At 39.0% G+C, this 20,028-nt stretch overlaps 1 protein-coding gene across 9 annotated transcripts; it reads right to left on the reverse strand.

The window, feature by feature from the left end:
- Positions 1-403: 403 nt before the first annotated feature.
- cdc14b (cell division cycle 14B) lies at positions 404-19,994 on the reverse strand. Of its 9 annotated transcripts, XM_053624943.1 has the most exons (16): positions 18,799-19,994; positions 14,641-14,731; positions 14,456-14,531; positions 13,494-13,586; positions 12,984-13,060; positions 12,830-12,896; positions 12,683-12,745; positions 12,503-12,590; positions 12,181-12,411; positions 10,539-10,677; positions 10,175-10,337; positions 9,736-9,836; positions 3,599-3,715; positions 3,234-3,450; positions 2,288-2,353; positions 404-2,158 (listed from the first exon to the last, which is right to left on the reverse strand). In XM_053624943.1, the coding sequence occupies exons 1-16, from the start codon at positions 18,899-18,901 to the stop codon at positions 2,144-2,146; spliced, it is 1,707 nt and encodes a 568-aa protein (XP_053480918.1). In that variant the 5' UTR covers positions 18,902-19,994; the 3' UTR covers positions 404-2,143. The 9 variants fall into 9 exon arrangements, with proteins under 9 accessions (XP_053480918.1, XP_053480924.1, XP_053480920.1 ...); XM_053624949.1 differs by lacking the exon at positions 3,234-3,450; XM_053624945.1 differs by lacking the exon at positions 2,288-2,353.
- Positions 19,995-20,028: the final 34 nt, after the last annotated feature.

A 20,028-nucleotide genomic window follows, 5' to 3' on the forward strand; every position in this document is an offset into this window, starting at 1 on the left:
TATATGCATCAAGATCAGCACCATGAAAATAGATCTAGCATATGCAGGATAAAAAAAAAAAGCATGAGATGATTCAGAGTTTTTGCATCACAGCTCCAGGGTCCCTGGTTCCAGTATCAGCTTCAGTTACAGCTTGTGTGGAGTTACACATATTCTACCTTTGTCCATGTAGAGTTCTTCCAGGTTCTCAGGTTCCTCCCAAAAACATGCCCATAGGTGGAGTGGCTTTGCTAAAATGCCCCTAGGTGTGAACAAGGTGTGTGCATGGTGCCTTATGATAAGACTTGCATCCCATTCAGGTTGTATTTCCACCTCATGCCCACGATCCTAGACCAGGATAAAGTGCTTACTGAAGATGAATGAATGAATGAATAAATAAATTAAATCAACAAGATGACTCAGATCCTTTACAAACCAAGCTTTATAGTACATGAGATATAAATGTACTCAGGACAAAGGAAGTATATTTGGACATCAATAACCAAAAGTTATTACAGTATTTACAGGTATAAATGTACAACAGGTCTTCCAGATGTATCAAATATTCATATTATATATACACACACACACACACACACACACACACACACACACACACACACACACACACACAGCATTCAACTGTGGAACAAAAATTGTTAAATGAAAAAGTCTCACTATAGCCTTCAGATTTTAGCAGGGCACAGAGATAACCAAGTTTCAGACACATTAGTAAGGAAGGATAGTAATGACTAGAGATGTAATGGTATGAAAATTTCATATCACGATTATCGTGACCAAAACTATCACGGTTATCAGTATTATCATGGTATTGTTAAAATGTGCTGAAAATATTGAAAATGTACTGATACACACACTGAAATCATTTAAAAGGTTTTATATTTAATTATAAAAGTGATGGATGGTTGTCCCTAGGCTTGCCGTGATAGTCGGTGTTCGGCTGCACACCGATTACATCACTTGCCCACCGCGGCACTGTTTTGCTTTTTTATAGTAAGATCATTTAGTTTAGTTAGAGAACACAGCGGAAGGCAGCGACAGCGCTCGGGAGAATTTCCAACCTTCCAAGAGGACCAAATCTGAAGTACGATCATATTTTGGATTTTATAAAAATGCTGAGGGAAACTTAATAGAAGATGGTAACCCTGTCCGCAGAGCTTGCCAGAAGAAAGCTGCTGTGAAAGAGGGCTTTGGAGCTTTGTTGCCGTCCCCCCACCCCTTTGCTCTTAAATCGCTCATGAATGCCCCTGCAGCTGCGTGCATTTCACTATCATTTTCGTATTAGCAGCAATTCAGGGGCGACAATTGCTAGATTGGTGGGTTCATTATTATTCTTAATGAAAAACAACAACAAAACAGTACAATGACAAACTCGCTTATATTAAATCAAATCTTTCGTCTTAGTCAGCTTGCCTCACTCTCGTCACGTGATAAATGAAATCTGACTTCTGTTGATTGGTGCTGCGAGGCGTTCAGTTTTTAATTTCCTATTTTTAACTTTCCTATCTGTTTTTTGTGTAACAGAGGCTGTAACGAGGGAATTTCTCCAGTGTGGGATCAATAAATGTTATCCTTAACTGTTACGTTTCTTCACGCTCAAAAATCAACGTTGCATGCTGCGCCTGCGTCACTCATGCTGGGTGTGTGTGGACAGCTCTTACAGCGAGTTTTACAAAAATAACACTAATCGTGCACGGTTTAAATGATAATTAAATGTGACATGGTAATACTAACCGTTGGGGAATTTTATTGTGGTTTATAGTGAAACTGGTAACCTTTTCATCCCTACTAATGACGAGAATACATTCTACAAGAACTTTGACTCATGATTCTAATCTTAAAATATAAAAGAAGAAAAATCTTTTCACATAACAGTATTACAAACCCCCCAATGTTTGACATTTCTGTAAACAAAAAGTTATTTTAATAATAAAATTATTCACGCTTTTCAATACAGTCTGTTTTTTTTTTTTTTTTAAATCAAAGTAGACTTTTGAGACTTTACAGGAGTAATAGTTTATATATTTATAAAAAAAAATTTAAAATAAAAGAAGAATAAAAGAAAAACAAATCCAGGTTTTATGAAGTTACTTGCACTCATTTTCCAAAAACATCCATTTAACATAGTAGAGGTGCTCTAGCTTTAGGGACTGCAGGACTGTGAAGAGAGAGAAATATTATGTTTCAGTTTGAAAGACATGCATTTTGCCCAAATAAGCAAAGATTAAAGGCTGAAGATGTAGCAGAAAGCCAAGATCTAGGAGAGAGACTGAAAGAGATGAAATACCATAGTCTTGTAAAGCGCAATGATTGCAAAGAGTGCAGCTTTTTCCTTCCTCTGGACACAGTTCTTCTGTTACAAGTAGGTTGTTCGAGCAAAAAACAGAGACATATTTTTGTTAACTATAAAGTTAAACAATCAGTTTTGCTGTGCAGAGCATTGAGATTAAGAGAGCATTATAACAAAGAAAAAAAAGACCATGAATCGAACAGTGGGACAGTAATTTTCTGAGCCCTTGAGCTTCTGTGCGAATGACAAGATGGATCAAATTCCAAAACTACCAGCCAGCCATCCTTGGACTCCTGAAAATCATCCCACAACTGCACAGCTATTCACCTGGACTGGACTCTGTCTGACTTATAAAGCTCCCTCGATCACCCTCAAAAAAAGCAAATGATTAGATATAAACATCTTGGTGAAAAAGGATTCTAAAAGGCAAATACAATAAAGCTATTTTGAAAATGTCGTGGTAGAGATACACAACCATTATAACCAGTCTAAAATCACCAGCTCTGAGAGAGGATATCCATGCATCCATCTTTTTTTTTTCTTTAATTGCAATGTCCATTTCTCTTCATTTGCACTTATATATGAAACCACATGGCACTCCATTCAAATCACACACTCCCACTTTCTATATGCTGCAAATGATTTTTAAATATCATGACCTACAAGAAAATTATGAACATGCAATAAAATCACTGTATGGTAAATTACCCTCAATACACCGACCTGCTGTAAATTCTAGCAAGTTTTATGCCTGCTAACTGCAAGAGTCAATAGCTGGAATCATTTGGAAAATGCTAATCAGATTAAGCAGGTCTGAAAGAACAGGTGCAAGCTTTCTGAGTGCAAGCTGATAGGACTGATAGTCTGCTAAAGGCATGCTGGAAGTCAAGCACAGCAAAAGTATGCAATGGTAGCTTGTGATACTCAACTGCTATTGACTTACTACGTTGATACTCAGGCTGTGAACAAATGACTCAGTTGAAGAAGGAATAGAAGGACCAAGAGGCTCACTGTTGATTGGGATTATGCGTTTCATGTTTGATTTCTTGCTCAATCTATCTGTAGCCACTGAGTTAACTTCACAAAACTCATACTTCTTTTCATTGGCCATTACAGGCAAATTGCCTAAAGACCGTGCAAGTCTGGAATGTAATAACAGGCTGTGGAATGGAAGGGAAAAGAACATTTGCACTATATGAGACTGCTAAATCAGACTGTAGAATTTGCTTGCTTTAACACATCAAATGTAATTATATGCCGTAGTACAGTTATACTTTGTAATACTTTGGCCATCATGCAAACACCCACCTGCTCTCTCTGTTGGAGCTTAGTGAGGTTCTGGTTCGTTTTCTACCATCCTCGTTATCCGAGGGACTCTGAAATTTTACAGATTTACAGCTCTGTGCACTCGACTGCAGAATGACCCTGTATAAAACATACAAAAAAAAAAACCAAAACACCACATCCAACAGATTAGACAGAATCCAGCAAACACCTGAGCTCTTCCAAATTCAGAGCTTACCACAAATTACCCTAATGAATGGAAGCTGAATTAGGCTGGTATGTGTAAAGCCGCTCAGTGCAGCTTTACAAAAAACATTTAGTTTTAAAACTGAAGGGAAAAAAAAAACCCGTGAGAAATCAGAGGCTGTATTCACAAACAATCTTGTCCTACCATCAAGAGGTCTCTTAAGTGGCACTAAAAGCTTTTCTTTAAAACCTATTCACAAAACTGATGACAGGAACCTAAACTAATACGAGGGGGTGGGGATGATAGTGCTGCTAGAGATGTTGGCATGTTCCATGAATGAATATTAACAGGACTGGTGCTAGCATCATGTGCTAGCAGACTGCACTGTAAACTCGAACAAAATTCCAGTATAGAACATGGGTGTTACTGATTTCATATCTGAAAATCATCTAAATGCCCACATTAAATATATTTCTGGCACACTGTCAGTGTATTCTATACATGGGTATTAATGACAGGATTTGTATTTTGCATTCAAGTACAGCAACAATTCACACACTGCTTATGTAGCAGAATATACAGTAGTGTATTCATGCCTTTGTCATTTGTAAACATCTAGAAGACAACAGATTTAAAAAGTCTGCATAGATATTTCTGTGGTATATGAAAATCAACAAAAACGTTCATTTTATTTATTGTTTTTCTGTAATATGATACCACAGGTGGTTTTTAGTCGAGTTTATATTGAGACATCAGTAGCAGTAACTGAATTGTTGATAGCAGCCTAAATGATATTTGCATAACCGCAATTTTAATGTTTAATGTAGAGGAGAGTTGTGTAAACTTCTGATATTAAATATGCACTAGGTGCGTACTGCTTATCTCAACAATAACTGAAATAACTCTACTTGTGCCAATAATCGCAGTCTTAGTGACTTATGAGTCCTCTGGACTAGCCCTAAGATTTCGCCTGCTTAAGATGAACTCCGGTCAAGCTGAATACAAATGTTCTTTCTTCCAGCTGAGCTCCAGGGATTGTATTTGGGTCCAGTGGAGCTTGATTTGAACAGAGACCAATTAGATGCCATCCCTTAAATCTCTAAACACGTCAGTGAAAAAAAAAAATATGGGGCAGTTGTCAAAGAAGTCCCTGGTGGCATTAAATCCATTAGCATTGAACATAAACACGAACTGTACAGTAGCTTATTAAATGTCTTATGCCCATGTATATATCTTTTCTAAAATTTCTTTTTCTAAAGCTTTAAGAACCATCTGTAGTTTGCTTGTGTATTATTATTAATAATTATAGAAAAATAAATTAAATTCAACACTGTGGCTTTTTCTACTTCTTGTGCACTTATCTTCACTCGTACTACAGAAATGTGTGGTAGCTGATTGATTTATAGTGATTCAAATAACATACTTAATGCTTAAATTTCTTCTGCAATTAACTCCTACTCCAAGTTGGACTAGGACTATGTTTAAGAGGCATTCTCTTTACACAAAAGTCAAATGGGACATAGCCAGTTGTGTGAATCATGCTAATGTCTTGTGATGGCCCTGCAGAGCCATAAAAGTCTCTGGAGTCTCGATGTAGGAATAAGTTTTCTGCATCTAACCACCAACCAATATATCTCAACACACACCTTGGTGATTAGGGGTTTTACAGGGGAAACCAGCTTTATCCACAAATACTGAGAACAAACTGCGAGTAGTGGATAAGAAGAGGACTTCTATGCATAAACATAACCTTAACCCCTGTGAAACTGCGGACTGATTCCTAAGAAACCATGAGGAGATCGGAAAAGGGGGAATCATGGAGACAGAAGAGACATGAACAAACTTACAGCATTCCAAGTCCAGAGAGGTGTAAGTAGTACAGGCACGACAGTTCACTTACAATCCCGACCTGCCTACACAGTAATGGAAGACGGAAGAGGGGAAGCCAAATAACAGCCACCACAGGACAAGGCTACAAAGTGAAGAAATCAGCATAGCTACCAGCCATCTAGACACGAGGGAGGGACAGTTTAAATACAACAAAATAAGAAGGAAGGAGAGACAAATACACTTCCAGACAAAAGGCTTTGGTACTCTTTCCTCCACTGCAGACTACATCAAGCTCAAGCTTTACCATTTTTATTCTATACTGCCCCACCCCCACTGTACACTAACTGTCCACATCTAAATCGGCACACCTGCACGCCTACTCATTTATGCAGTTATCCAAACTACTCAATCATGTGGCAGCAACACAATACATAACATCATGCAGATACTGGTCAAATGCTATGATGTTCACAAACATCAGAATGGGGAAAGTGTGATCTCTGTGACTTTAACTATGGCATGGTTGTTCATGCCAGATGGGCTGCTTTGGGTATTTCAGATTTTCATCTCCTGGGAACGTCACACATACAACAGTCTCTACGGTATTTTTCTCCATTCTGATGTTTGATGCGAATATTAACTGGGTGTTTGACCTATAGCTGCATGATTTTATGCATTGTGCTGCTGCCACATGATTGAATAACTGCATAAATGAGGTGGTGTACAGGTGTTCCTATTGAAGTAGACAGTAGTGTTTTATTGAATAGGACCACAGTTTGAATAAGTACCACACTGGGATCAAATTTTAAAAAGCCTATAGAAGTTTAAATACTTTCTAAGAACATAGATGGTTGACTTAAGTTGATCCAGCCTGCAGTGCTGGGGGGTGGTGGGGGGAGAGAGATGGATGACTGAGGCAGCGTTAGATACCTAAAGGCCATGCATTCATAGTATTAATGCCATCCATCATGCAAAAGGAAAATGTATATTGAATATTGCCATGACACATCAATACTCACAAGGCATCAGACAACTCAAATCATAGGTTCCATGTTGAGTGAAAAATGTTAGCTAATATGCTAGATTTTTAATGAGGGGGAAAAGCTATTTCTGGGCTCTGAGGTAGAAACAGTCTTCCCTTCAGGCCTAAATTTAACAACCCAGCTATCTCACTTTAAATGGTTGGGGACACAGTCTTGTTCAATACAATTGCTTTTAAAATCATAAAGCAGCCCTCTACATCCCAGACTAAATTTGAGAAAGTATTTTTTTTTAAGAATTGTAGCCAGTTAACTGTACATCTTAGAGCAATATCTAAACATATTGCCGTTTTCTTCCATTTTGAACTGCATGAGAGCAGCCAATATATTATTCAGATAAAAGAAAGAAAAAATCAGGTTAAATCCAATGTCAAATTAGAGCAGGTGTGATAAAAACAGCACCTATGTCAGTACTTGATATTTAGTAGCTCCAAATACTAATCTATTAGTATAAACCTATTAGTATGAACCTCCAGGCCTTTGTTAGACAGCTGAAGCAGTATGATAACAACTCAAAGCACAAATCCCAGTCAACAAAGAAATGGCTTCAGATGATGATCAACGTTTTGGAATGGCCCAATCAGAGCCCAGATCTAAAGCATATGGAAAACCTATGGAATGACTTGAAGAGGGCTGTGCACCGGCGATCCCATTGCAGTTTGACAGACCTGGAGCATTTTTGCAAGGAACAGTGGAATAAAATTACCAAAAGTCAAGATGTGTTAATTTGGTAGGGTTTTGCATAAAAAGACTGAGTGCTATATTACAAAGTAAAGGTACTTTAACAAAAGTATTAGTTATGAGGTGTAAACACTTGTGCAAGCATGTTATTTTCCACCACTCCAAAATGTGTGTTTGTTTTTCACTTGAATTTTGTTGGTTACTATAATCACATTAACGGTGGGAAAAGATATGACATGATTTATCTTTTTGCAACGCAAAAACTTGTGACTTTAACAGGGTTGTGTAAACTTTTTATAGTCACTGTATTGCTATGGGGATATAGGTCTTAATATATGATTATCATCAACATATCTTTATACCCATCAAACCATAACATAAGATAACGCAGTTTTAGCTTTGTTACCCGCTTGTACGTTCATTAAAGAGTAGCTCAGGACTGGCCGACAGGTTTCTCTATTAACCTGCAAAGTGCTAGCATCTTCACGGCAACCTTTCCCACTGTAAAGCATCACAAAGACACCATACACACAATCGCTAATCTTTAATTAAAACGTTCACAACTTTGTAACTGAGGTTGTTATCATAAGCTGCGTGTCAAATAATATACTTTACACTTTATACAGTGTAAATTCTGTAACCCCAATTCTGAAAAAGTTGGAAAATGCTTATAAAAACAATGGAGTGATTTGCAAATGTTCTTTGACTTGTATTTAAACAAAAAGCGTATAAAGACAAGGTATTTGAAGTTTTACCTAATCAACTGCATAGGGTTTTTTTTTTTTTAAAAAAAAGATTAACGTTTTTTGAAATTGATGCATGAAAGACGTTCCAAAAAAGATGGGGCAATTTAGGCCTCATAAGGATGTGACAAGTTGAAATAAGAAGGTGATGTGAAACAGGTGAGGTAATCGTCTAATCATAGTGTATAAGGAGCCTCCAAAAAAGGCCTAGTCCTTCAAGAGCAAGGATGGGTCGAGGCTCGCCAATCTGCTAACAGATGCGTCAGTGAATAATCCAACACTTTGAGAACAAAAAGACAAATCGGTGGGATTTTGGGCATTTCACCTTCTACAGTGCACAATATCATTAAAAGATTCCATGAATCCAATCAAATCTCGGCACGTAAAGGGCAAGGCTGAAAACCACTTCTGAAAGCATGTGATCTCCGATCCCTCAGATGTCACTGTCTTAAAAACCGTCATGAGTCTGTCATGAATATCCTGACATGGGCTCGGGAATGCTTTGGTAACCCTTTGTCAGTCAACACCAAAGTTAAGGCTTTACTATGCAAAGCAGAAGCCATACATCAACACTGTCCAGAAGTGCCGCCAATTTCTCTGAGCTCGGTGTCATCTGAGATGGACAGTAGCACAGTGGAATCGTAGTTTTTGGACAAAACAGCCGTTGTGTTCTCCAGGCTAAAGAGGAAAAGGACCATCCATGCTATTATCAGCATCAGGTCCAAAAGCCAGTGTCTGTCACGGTATGGGGGTGTGTCAGTGCCCGTGGCATGGGTAACTTGCACATCTGTGAGTGCATCATTAATGCAGAAAGATATGTACACATTTTGGAGCAACATATGCTGCCATCCAGAGCAGGACAATGCCAAACCACATTCTGCCCGGATTACAGGCGCATGGTTGTGTAAGCAGAGAGCGCGGGTGCTAGCATGGCCTGCTGCAGTCCTGACCTGTCTCTGATTGAGAATGTTTGGTGCATTATGAAGTGCAAAATAAGGCAATGATGGCCCTGTACACTTGCGCAGCTGAAGAAATGCATAATGGATGAATGGGGAAAACTCCACTTGCTAAATTTAACCAACTGGTGTCTTCAGTGCCTAAACACGTGTTATTAAAAGAAAATTATGTTACACAGGGGTAAAAAGTCGACTGTCCCAACTTTTTTGGTGTGTTGCAGTCATATTTGAAATGAGCATATATTTTCAAAAAAATAAATTAAATTCACAAAGTAAAACATCAAATAATGTGTTAATGTGTTTTCAATAAGAGTACAGGGTGAATTGAATTTTCTGGGTTTTTTTTTTTTGCATTTTCCATACTATCCCAACTTTTTCAGAATCGGGCTTGTAGAACTATTCATGTACAAATCTAGATAATTAGTAGGCCTATGTAAAGGATACTTTTAGGTGGGTTCATACATTAACAGTTTAATAAACCTTTATTTTCTGGCATTATACATAGTTTTCTCTCATTCTTTGACAATGATCTGAACCAGAACTGTTTATATTGTTATTAATCTCATGCAAATCCTTAAAGATTTATAGTGTCCCAAATCCAAATATGCAGCTGGGGCAAAGTGCTAAACTATTTCTCTCCATCCTAAAATACATTCTCATGGAACGAAGTGACTAAGTGTGTAATAAAAAGGCATTCAGTCAGAGATCAGATGGAAATACTTACGATAAAGAACCTGTTGATGCTCTGGACTGCCGTTTGCTCTTCAGTGCCCTCAGTTCGTCACCTTGAGTGATGCCATTGTGCTCCTCTTCTCCATCACTATACTGAAAAAACGTTAAATAGCCCTTTTACTCTTATGTAAAATGCCATATTATTCAGGTATTATTCAGATATGGCAAATCTAAAATGCCACATTATAGTGAAATCTATAATGAGATCATATGTATTTAATCTAGTAGAATAATAGCAGGTAAAGACATTCTCACACATGCTCTAATAGAGTTATAGTGCAAGTATGTGTCTCTTATTCACTCTCTGATTCTCAGATCTTAGACTTAATGGATATATGCATTCGTGGACAGATTTGCACACATTCTTCCAGTCACAGCTCTGGTAAACTCCCATGTCATTGTGTTATGTAAACATTTTAACTAATACTCACCATTTCAGTTTTTCTTGGCACACTTCTCTTATTTGTCCCATTGATCGAGATGTCGTCTACTCCTGACAATATTCCTGTGACTGCTACTTTGTTTATGCTATTTTCCTGTTCACATTGCTTCCGCCGATACAGATCTCCCTCCATCCATAGACTGGACTGCTTACTGTTGGTTGGTGCAACAGAAGATTACTTTTTTTTTTACTTTATCCATAGCATAACAAGCAGCACTTTGTATTGTTTGATACGGTGCTGTCAAATTGCATAATAGGGATTTTCACAGTGGGCATTTATGTGAAATTTTGTGTGGGCAGGGTGAATTAGGCATCTTTTTTTCCCCACTGCCTCTGACCATAGCCTCACTTACTCCTGAATAAAGGTCTGCTGCGGCCCAATCACTGAGCCAGGCCGGCAGATTCTGATCCAAGCGATGGCCTCGGCTGCAGTCAGTCTGAAGTGCTTCATCAGGTAGCAGCCTATTAACGTTCCTGTGCGACCCAGGCCAGCTGAAACCCACAAAACCAGATATTTGTAAAAAAATAACATTAATGTTCATCTAAACAATCAGCTGATTAACAAAACTATATACGGGTTAAATTGAACAAAAACACTACACTGGCTTTGAAGTGTAATTTGTCTATAGCAGGGGTACTCAATTAAAATCTGTGACAGTCCAGCAGCATATATAACTCCTAGGATACAAAAGTTTGGATAAGCAAATAAAAATGAAAATGGCAGAAACATTCACCTTCTAATGCTTAATCAGTGATAAGCTCATGGCTATAAATAATCTCAATTTGAAGTGGTTCTGTTTCACCCTGGCATTTCACATTAACAACTTTGACTAGCACCACAGATTATGAATGGACGAGACATCTGTTTTAAACTTGAAGTGAAGAATAAATGCATTTCATCCTTTACTTTTTTCCTTCAACAAGCCATCTCGTCAGTTTAGTAATCCAACCAAAGATTGATGAGCACATAAAACTGACATGAATACACATGACTGGCCACAAGCGATTATCTGCTATAGCAGCAATTCTCTTAAGTGCATGTTTAACAACTAGACAAAATTATAGCCAATTTTTCCCCTAAACCTTTAGGTTCTGTTACAGTACTTTGAGTGTTTGGTTCAATCTGCTGAAATACTTTGCTAGCGCTGAATCCAGACCATGGTCTACCAGTTGATGACTCCTGGTCTATACGAGTATAATATTCAAATTATTCAGTCATACTTCAGCATACAGGGTTGGTAGAGATGATTCATAATGAAATTCCAAGACTTTCAAGGACTTTGTTTTCAAGGACTAAGTAAGAAATTATTCCTTCTTTTTAAATAAAAAAAAAAGAGATTTGTTATTATTATTATTAATAATGATAAAGTACAACAAAATTTTATATGGCACCTTTTGCAGCAATGCTGGACTATATTTCATTTCCCAGGCATTGCTTTGTCTCCACCATAACGTCAATATACTCCAGGTGAGTGACAGGAGCACTGTTGCCAACAACGTTCAATGGAAAGTCACCAGATGACAATGAGCTAATTAGCATATTCATGTGGTCATCTCGTCATATTTGCATTCTGCCTAGTTTCAGCCCTTTACATGTTTGCTTCCTTCCTATACTCTGTGCTCATGTACTGTATTTTAATACAGCTGAATTCCCAATAAAGCTGTTCTCATTTACATATTTTTCTGTTTCTGTTGTCGGACAACAGAACGAGTATGAAACAGTGACTGAAACGCGGCCCAGTAAGAGACATGTTAACTAGCAGCCACTTCCAAGCCATTTCCAAGCTGCTGAAAAACACTTTAAAGTTATTTAGCGATTTCAATAATTCAAGCATTTTTTAAGCACCACTAGATAAGAAAATGGTTACTTTCAAGGTTTTCCAGTACTTACATTTAAAAAAGCAAATTCGAGTACTTCAAACACCTTGTACAAACCATGACCTTTATTATCAGACACCTTAAATTAAACCCTTAGTCAAAATGTGTGCAATTTACCTTTACAGTGAACAGCTATGGCACCGTCCGCATTTTCACAGATGTTCATGAACTTGGTGACTATGGCATCATTAGGTGTGCTCCCATCAACAAAGAACAGGTCGTGGTGGTCAAAACCCATATCTGTGAACCGTTTGGCATCATACATTTTTTTGTTCAGGCGTATGACAGTGGTGACGTTGTACTTCCTGAAGTATGGGAAGTAGGCCTCAGGAGCATGGAGGGGATAACCTGGGGTAATCAGTAAAGCAAACTCTTACAACGTACAACTATTACGCAAAAATCCATCATCATTTGCTATAGTGAGACTCTCCTAAATTACCGTTCTCAATTTTGCTCTTCGGATGTGGACCACTAAAGGCCAAAAACTTCCCTGGAATAATCCAGTTGAAATCTCCATTTTCAGCTCTCTGTGGAACAAAGCTGCATTTAATTATAGACACTTTAAAGAACTGCTCAATGTATTTTTCATACATTCAGTACAATCAGAGAATCACTGCACCTCATAATGCTCATATTCCTCCACATCGAAGTTGGAGAAATCCAGCCAGCCAAACTGCAGAGCCTAACGGAAACAAACACGAGACCCATGTATTGTAATGTCCATAAATTACATGTGTCAATTCATTACAGCAAGGTTCCCGTTTACCTTGTGCACGGCACGTAAACAATCAAGGATATTCAGATTGTACATGCAAGTTCCAAATGAAGCATCTCTGTAACAGAAAAAAAAGAACTTCTGTTTTCACCATAGTCCTGTAGTTTGTTACAGACAAATGAAAGTTATCTGAAACAGCTTTTACCGGAAAGGAAGATAAGTGGCGTTTCTGGAGATGAGTAGGCTGTAAGCTTCCTCTGGTGTTTTCTGGAGATGCATCACCTTCAGGGGAAATAAAACCAAGCAAAAAATCCTCCCACATTTTAACAATTCTTTGTACAAACTGCTGTAGACGTGTTCTCAAAATCTAAGCCATTGTAAACGTCTCCATTTTATCACACTCCAGGAGAGTAAGGGTTGCGCCATCACTCCAAAAGAGCAAAGGACGGTAAAAATATTAGCATTTCCGCTAATGCTCCCGCAGTTCTTTCTTCACTCACAAAATCTTTCGTATGTCTGAACGAGAGTATTAAACACAAATACAGTAACACGACGAACATCCAATTTATCTGCAAATGACTCAAACGTAGTGAACAAACCAATTCCAGGTAATTAAACCAACTACATGTACATCATTGGATCAGTTTCCTCCAACTACACAAGCTACCTCTACTTATAACCTGCACAGTCATACTTCAATGAATTAAATACTCACAGCATATGATCCTATTAAATAGGCCGCATTTGCTTGTTTCTTTTTGTCCCCACAGGTATAGAACACGATCTTCTTTCTGGCGTGTGCCAAAGACTGCAGTGGAGAAAATAACATTTTTAATATCAACTCCATGTGTAGCATATATAATTACAGTGATCTTGGTAATTTAATGCAATACAGTAAGCAAAGTTGAGACTGACTATGATTACATGGACAGCAGTAATCTAATTATTGACTGTATTCTGAGTAAGACAATATTGTTTACAGGTGTCTCTTTTAGAATATTCCTTTCATGTTCCCGTTTTACATGTTATAGAACACGGGTCGATTAACGGCACACGTCATTACGTCCTCACGCCACGCCGTCTGACGTTCCCTCCAGAATTTCATGCATCAACATACATTTCGTCTTCGTTAAGGTACCATATACAGTCTTGGGTGTTTAATTTTTAACGAAAGCTTCAAGTGCAGTTAATTATTTGTCATGCTGAATGTGCAAATAGACGACTATTTGAAGCCATGGGCTGCGTCTGAAACCACGTACTTACCTACTATATAGTAGTCGAAATATACGTATTCGGAGTATGCGGTTTCGGACGCAGCAGTGCTCTCTTGTTCGCCTTCAAACGGTTGAGCACTGCCGTGTGTGTGTGTGCCTGTGTCATGTCACAAAATGCGGCGAAAACTACCACACGATGTTAATAGTTTAATTAAGGCGTGTACATGTCTGTAATGCGACTAAAATAGAAATACTCCACATGTCTTAATTCGATTTGTGTTTACTTCCTTCGAGTATGACTTTAGTCAGATTAAGGTAATCAATAATCGCTGTTTACACGGTCATTTCTTAATCAGAGTAGTGTCTTAATATCGGGTTATTGTTGTCCATGTAAACGTACTGACTGTCAAACAGTGAGAGGTCTGACTTAACTTCATTCTAATGTGATTAAAGGCTCCATTACCTTCAGCTTCTTGTTGAGTTTGCAACAGAAGCGATAAAACATAGCCAGGTTGAGGGGACCAAAGTCCGCATAAAAGCTGTTTACACAGAAAAACAGTATAAAAATAATATGTACCTACAGACAGACTAACACTAAAACAGTAATATTCAGCATGATAATAAGTGAGAAGTAGAATCAATACTCACTTCTCATAGGAGAATTCCTCATCTATGCAGAAACAGTGTCTTTCAGGGGTGCTCCTGAGCTTCTGGTTAAGGATAGCGAAATACAGCTGATCTGCAAGTCAGAAACACGTTGCCTAATTTCTACTCGCTGCGTGATCAGGCTGTAGAGTAAACCTATAGGCTCGCGCTATGTAACATCACATGGTGAAAAACTACACACGGCGCGTGCCCAACACAGATTTGAATCTGCGTCCCGGAAGTAGCTGTTGGACGGAGACCCGAGTATCATCCGGACAAAAAAAAAAAAAAAAAAAAAAAAACTTCATTTAAGACAGATTCTGTATACATGTGTACAACCGACACGACAGTAAAACTCACCTTTGATGAATTCAATGCTGTTAGCAGGGTCGTTGTTTTCTTTAGACATGCTGAGTCGCTAGACGAAGTGAAAACTGGAAAGCTCCGTTTATTTACAAAGTTTCTGACTGTCCCGCTCAATTTCCAACACAAACAAACAAACAAACACCCGAGTTTGTGGCCACGTCGAGTTAATCAAGACCGCAAATAATAACAAGTCGAACAGCACAGAACAATAAGGTTAGCGTTTAAATATAAAACTAAAGCTTGTGTCCGTCCTTAACTTTAGCTTTTGCGTCTTTTGCCGTTTGTACCACCTCAAGATAAAACCAAAACATAAAACCTCACGCTAAAACGCCTCGTATCGTAAATATTATCGACAAAGAGCTCGGTTCCACTTGTAATCACAGTTCATGATATCCGCCCAGACCAACAGGATTTAAATCTCGCCCTGGCTGACTTTAACCCTCTTCAGTCCAAACCCTTACTCAACACTGAGAGGTGAACCTGACGCGTCAATCATCTTAAGCCCCGCCTTCCAGAATTTGAAGTTCTTCTTCTTCTTTTAGTTTTAATGGCGGTTGGCAAACCAACTTAAAGGTGCATTACCGCCACCGACTGGAGTGTGGGCAGCAGACTGGCAGAAATTAATATATACTAGGATAGTCATACTAAATTCTCCCACTTATCCCATTATTGTTCCGACAATTTATTATAAAGATGGTGCACTTTTCCAGATGTTTTTCCCAGGCAAATTCTCTAGTGTCATGTTTTGCTTTCCAATTTGCATTTCTAACTCTGTTCTTTCTTCCTCATATATTTTGCAGTCTAACAGAATGTTATTTTACCGTCTCTTGTGTATTGCAGTGGGCACAAAGCCCAGTAGGGTGTTTTCCTATTCTGTGTAATGTTAGATTTAAGCCTGCATGACCTATTCTAAGATGTGTAATTATCCTCTCTTTCTTTGGGTTCCTGCTCTGCCTCATACTCGTGCCTACTTGTTTTTGTATATTATGTAGGTGTTGTCCGGTGTCAGCTATATCCCAGTATTCCTGCCATATTTTATGCGTGTCCCTTGATAATGGTTTTTATCTCTGTTCTACTTAATGGTACTTGTATATCAACTATTTCATGCTTTAAGCAACCTTTTTGCGAAAATATCTACAGTCTCATTTCCTTCCATCCCTACATGGGCATGAACCCAATGGAAGGAGACATCCAGCTCCCTACCATGGAGTATAAGAAGCAGATGAAGTATATGGTAAATAATGTCTTGTCTACATAATGTTTCCTGAGATTGTATACTTGACCATGCAAATAAACTGTCAGAAGCTATAGCGACATTTTGGTTCTGATTATTTCCAGCCGTTGCAATGCCAATAAGATTCCTAAAGGATCTACAGTGCACACTGATAAGTGATCAGTTGCTCTTTTTTGACTGCTATTTCATAGTGAGTAATGAAAAAAGCAGCACCAGTGCAGCCTCTCTCAGACTGTTTTGATCCATCTGTAAACATGAATAGTTTATCCTGATAATGGTCCATATAGTTTCGAACTATCATCCACTGTGGTACTATTTTAGATTTCTCTGAACATTTGTTGTAGACTTGTATCTACAATGGTTTTGATGAATGTCCAGGGTGGTACAGCTGACAACTCCACAGTGGGGTTTACTTGTGGCTGGCTGAGGCCTGAATTTTGTGCCGTTGCATTTCCTACCCATCCGAAACTGTAAAAAATGTGTTCTATTATGTTCGGCGCATTCTTGTGGGATGGCCTTTGTGGGGTGCACCCTGCTATGCCCTTTGAAAATTTATCCAATACACCAGTATGATCTTGACCCTCCTTATATGCAAAGGCATCTCTCCTGTCGCAACCTGTAATGCAGTCACTGGTGATGATTTAAACGCTCTAGTACAAATCCGGAGTGCCTGTTCAACATCAAGCTTTTTAAGGTTTGATTCTGACGCTGACATATATGCTAGGCAACCATAATCAAAAGCATTTCTTTTAAGAGCCTGATAGATGTTTATGAGTGATGCCCTGCTCGCTCCCCAGTCTCGTAGTGATGGGAAGATCGGATCATTTTACTCACTCAGATCTTAGAATCTTTTTTTGAGTTATATTGTTCATTTCAGCAGAATATAATTAAAATGTTACATGTTAAATTCCCCAACACATCTAGTACTTACGCAAACGTTGATCACATTGTGAGTAAAAAAATTAACTATAGGCTAATGCAGCCAAGGCCAAATTATGAGAAACAGAAATGATTAATTAATAGCTTAACATTAGGTCTTTAGGCTACGCAGTCTGTTAGTTCACCTAGAGTCATTCTTTCTTTTGTCACTTCACATTTGTCACATGATGAACGGACAACTCAAACCCGAAGACTCGAGACGTGAACTAATCATTTCTGTTTCCGGTACAGAACCTATGGGGATGTTGCAGCGCATGCGCGGTCAAAAATGAATGAATTTGCTTGTATTTTCTCATTTGTAAGTTGCTTTGGATAAAAGCATCTGCTAAATGAATAAATGTAAATGTAAATCACTCTCTGAGACAACTCGTCGTTCCTGAGTCATATTAAAAAGATTCGTTCAAAATGAATGAATCGTTCATGAACGACACATCACTACAGTCTCACCCTGACAGACACCTCAACACATTATTAATCTTTTTACATTTCTTCTTAACTTTCTTAATCAATACGCTGGCACCAGGTCAAAGAGCACTCCTAAGAATCTCACAACCTTAACCTGTCCAAGATCTTGCCCATACAATACAAGTGGTACTGTTTTATTGTGCTTAGAAAAACATGTAACTTGTGCTTTTGAAACTAAAAGTTTAAATATCCATGTATTTGTCCGCTGTTCTACTTTCCCTATTGCATTTTCTTTCTTAAATATTCGAGATTTCGACCCCTAACTCAGAGTGCCCTATCATCCACATAAAGCGACTTACCTATATTTTCTCCAACCCGATCAAATATGTCATTAATCATAATATTAAACAATACTGGGCCACATACACTGCCCTGTGGGGTACCGTTTTCCACTGCATATATATTTGAGGATTCTGCACCTACTTTGACTTCTACTGTTGTTCTCTTCAGGAAGTCCAACACCCAGTTATATAAAACTTACCGTGTATTCCTAATTGCTCGAGTTTAATAAGAGGACCGTCCTCCCACAGCACAGCACAATATTAAGTTAAGCACCGGGGGCAGACGCTGTTCTAATTGGAACGCTGCACGAGCAACGTTGCCAAGGAGAGAAGCTTCCGCCAGCCAATAGAAACGCGCTTTGATCCTCAAACTAGTTCTGCCTGTAATCCTGCGATTTATATGGAATAACAGCGCACGGATTAATATATATTTAAAAAAAACTACGATGAAATCAAAACATTAGGTGTTTTATATTAGAAGCAAAAGTGGTTCCGGCTTTTCAATAGGCTGTGTAGACCGACAGTTCACACAGCAGCGGCTCTGGCATGGAAATGAAAAGCCAAACAATGTGACAACAATTCATTCTGTAAACAGCTTGAATTTTAATAATAGTCATAAAAATAACATACCGCCTGCACGCGCTGTTTCTCAATTTCATTTCCAACACAGTCAGGTATAGCTATATCATCATGCCTAAAGTTTACACTAAGGCTAACTTCACTATAGCGTCCTGCTAGGATTTGCCATTGTGTAGCAGCTGTCCTACTCAGGAACTACGTGCTCTCCGCTGAGTCACTATAAAACAGCAGGCCTTCAAATGGTGGCTTCTTACTAAACCGACAGCAAAACAATATCCCCTAAACGGGCTTATTTACCTGTTATCCCGAAGTAAATGTCAGCTTTGGGCTTGTCCTCTTCCCTCTTTGCAGCGCAGAGCCTTTTCCTCGCTTCAGCTCGTCGCTGGCGCTTACGCTTCATGATTCGCTTCCTCACGCGCTCATCTCTCCCATGTTTCGGATCCGTGTTTACATCCGAGCTCGCGTTGTCTAGCGGCCGCTATTCTTCTAGCGCCAGAATAACGTCGACGTAAAGGCTAAATCACACTTAAATACTTCAGTCGTTGCATCGAAGGGGCTTTTTCTGTCTCCCACCGCCGAGCTGTACAGGGTAAGTTTCTGAGTCCTGTCGGCGTGACGTCATTGCGCCAACGCGTCAGCGTACGCGAGATCATGAAATTGCTGAACTTGTGAGTAAAATCTAATCAACCTTACAGCACAGTCTGCATGAGCTCAACCCTCCGAGCAGCAAAAACACCTTAAGAGCTTCTGGTAGGAGTGTGGTCCGGCCCACTCACTCTATGGTTACTTTCTTAACTACACCTATAATGTGCATTACTACAGGGTGCACAGTTACTGCAAACTATTACAGACTGTAGCTCATCTGTTTCCATCCACTCTGTCCGTCAGCTGAGAGAAAGATCACTACAGGTCCACCTCTGACCAGATAGTATTTGGGTGGTGGATCATTCTCAGCAGAGCAGTGACAAGGTCATGGTAGCTACACAGTAGTGTGTGTGGCACAGGGTTAAAGGAACGAAACGTTGTTGAGCGATGTTTCCCGGCTGATGACCCTGCAGCTGACCCATGCCATATGGAATCAGTGGCACTAAGCATGCATTAGCCATGCATTAATAGTCGTTTGCGACCGTTGCTTGTCAGACTGTACGAACATGATCCCTGCTGTAAGCCACGTCACACTGTAGGATCTCAGTTGTCATTAGTGTCAGACTGTATGACAGTCAAGACACGAAAAACAGACACGCATGAGAAGATATGTACGGAGTAGGAGAAGCCGCACTACAGGACTGTGCCTCAAATCTTCTGACACTACCAGAATTTAATCTGAGGAAAGATTTGATCACAGCAGCCATTAATAGGCTGTCGGGGAACGTGTCGAACTAGCGAACAAAGACTACAGATTTCACCCTAGGAATATAGAAATCTTTTAGGATTCTCAAAATTTGTCTCAGACGACTAAATCATGGCCAAAATCGTACAGTGTGAACCTGGCTTTAGTCACTGGGGAGGCCTGTATGGCTTTGGTTA

The sequence above is a fragment of the Ictalurus furcatus genome, chromosome 5 (genome assembly GCF_023375685.1).
Source record: "Ictalurus furcatus strain D&B chromosome 5, Billie_1.0, whole genome shotgun sequence".
Taxonomy (NCBI): Eukaryota; Metazoa; Chordata; class Actinopteri; order Siluriformes; family Ictaluridae; genus Ictalurus; species Ictalurus furcatus.

Excerpts from the sequence above, each read along its gene's own strand:
- cdc14b (XM_053624942.1), bottom strand. The coding sequence starts at position 18,901 with ATGAAGCGTAAGCGCCAGCGACGAGCTGAAGCGAGGAAAAGGCTCTGC. Across the intron at positions 14,732-18,798 it reads CATTTACTTCGGGATAACAG|ATCAGCTGTATTTCGCTATC; the intron begins GTAAATAAGCCC and ends TCTGACTTGCAG. Across the intron at positions 12,591-12,682 it reads AGGAATATGAGCATTATGAG|AGAGCTGAAAATGGAGATTT; the intron begins GTGCAGTGATTC and ends TTTGTTCCACAG.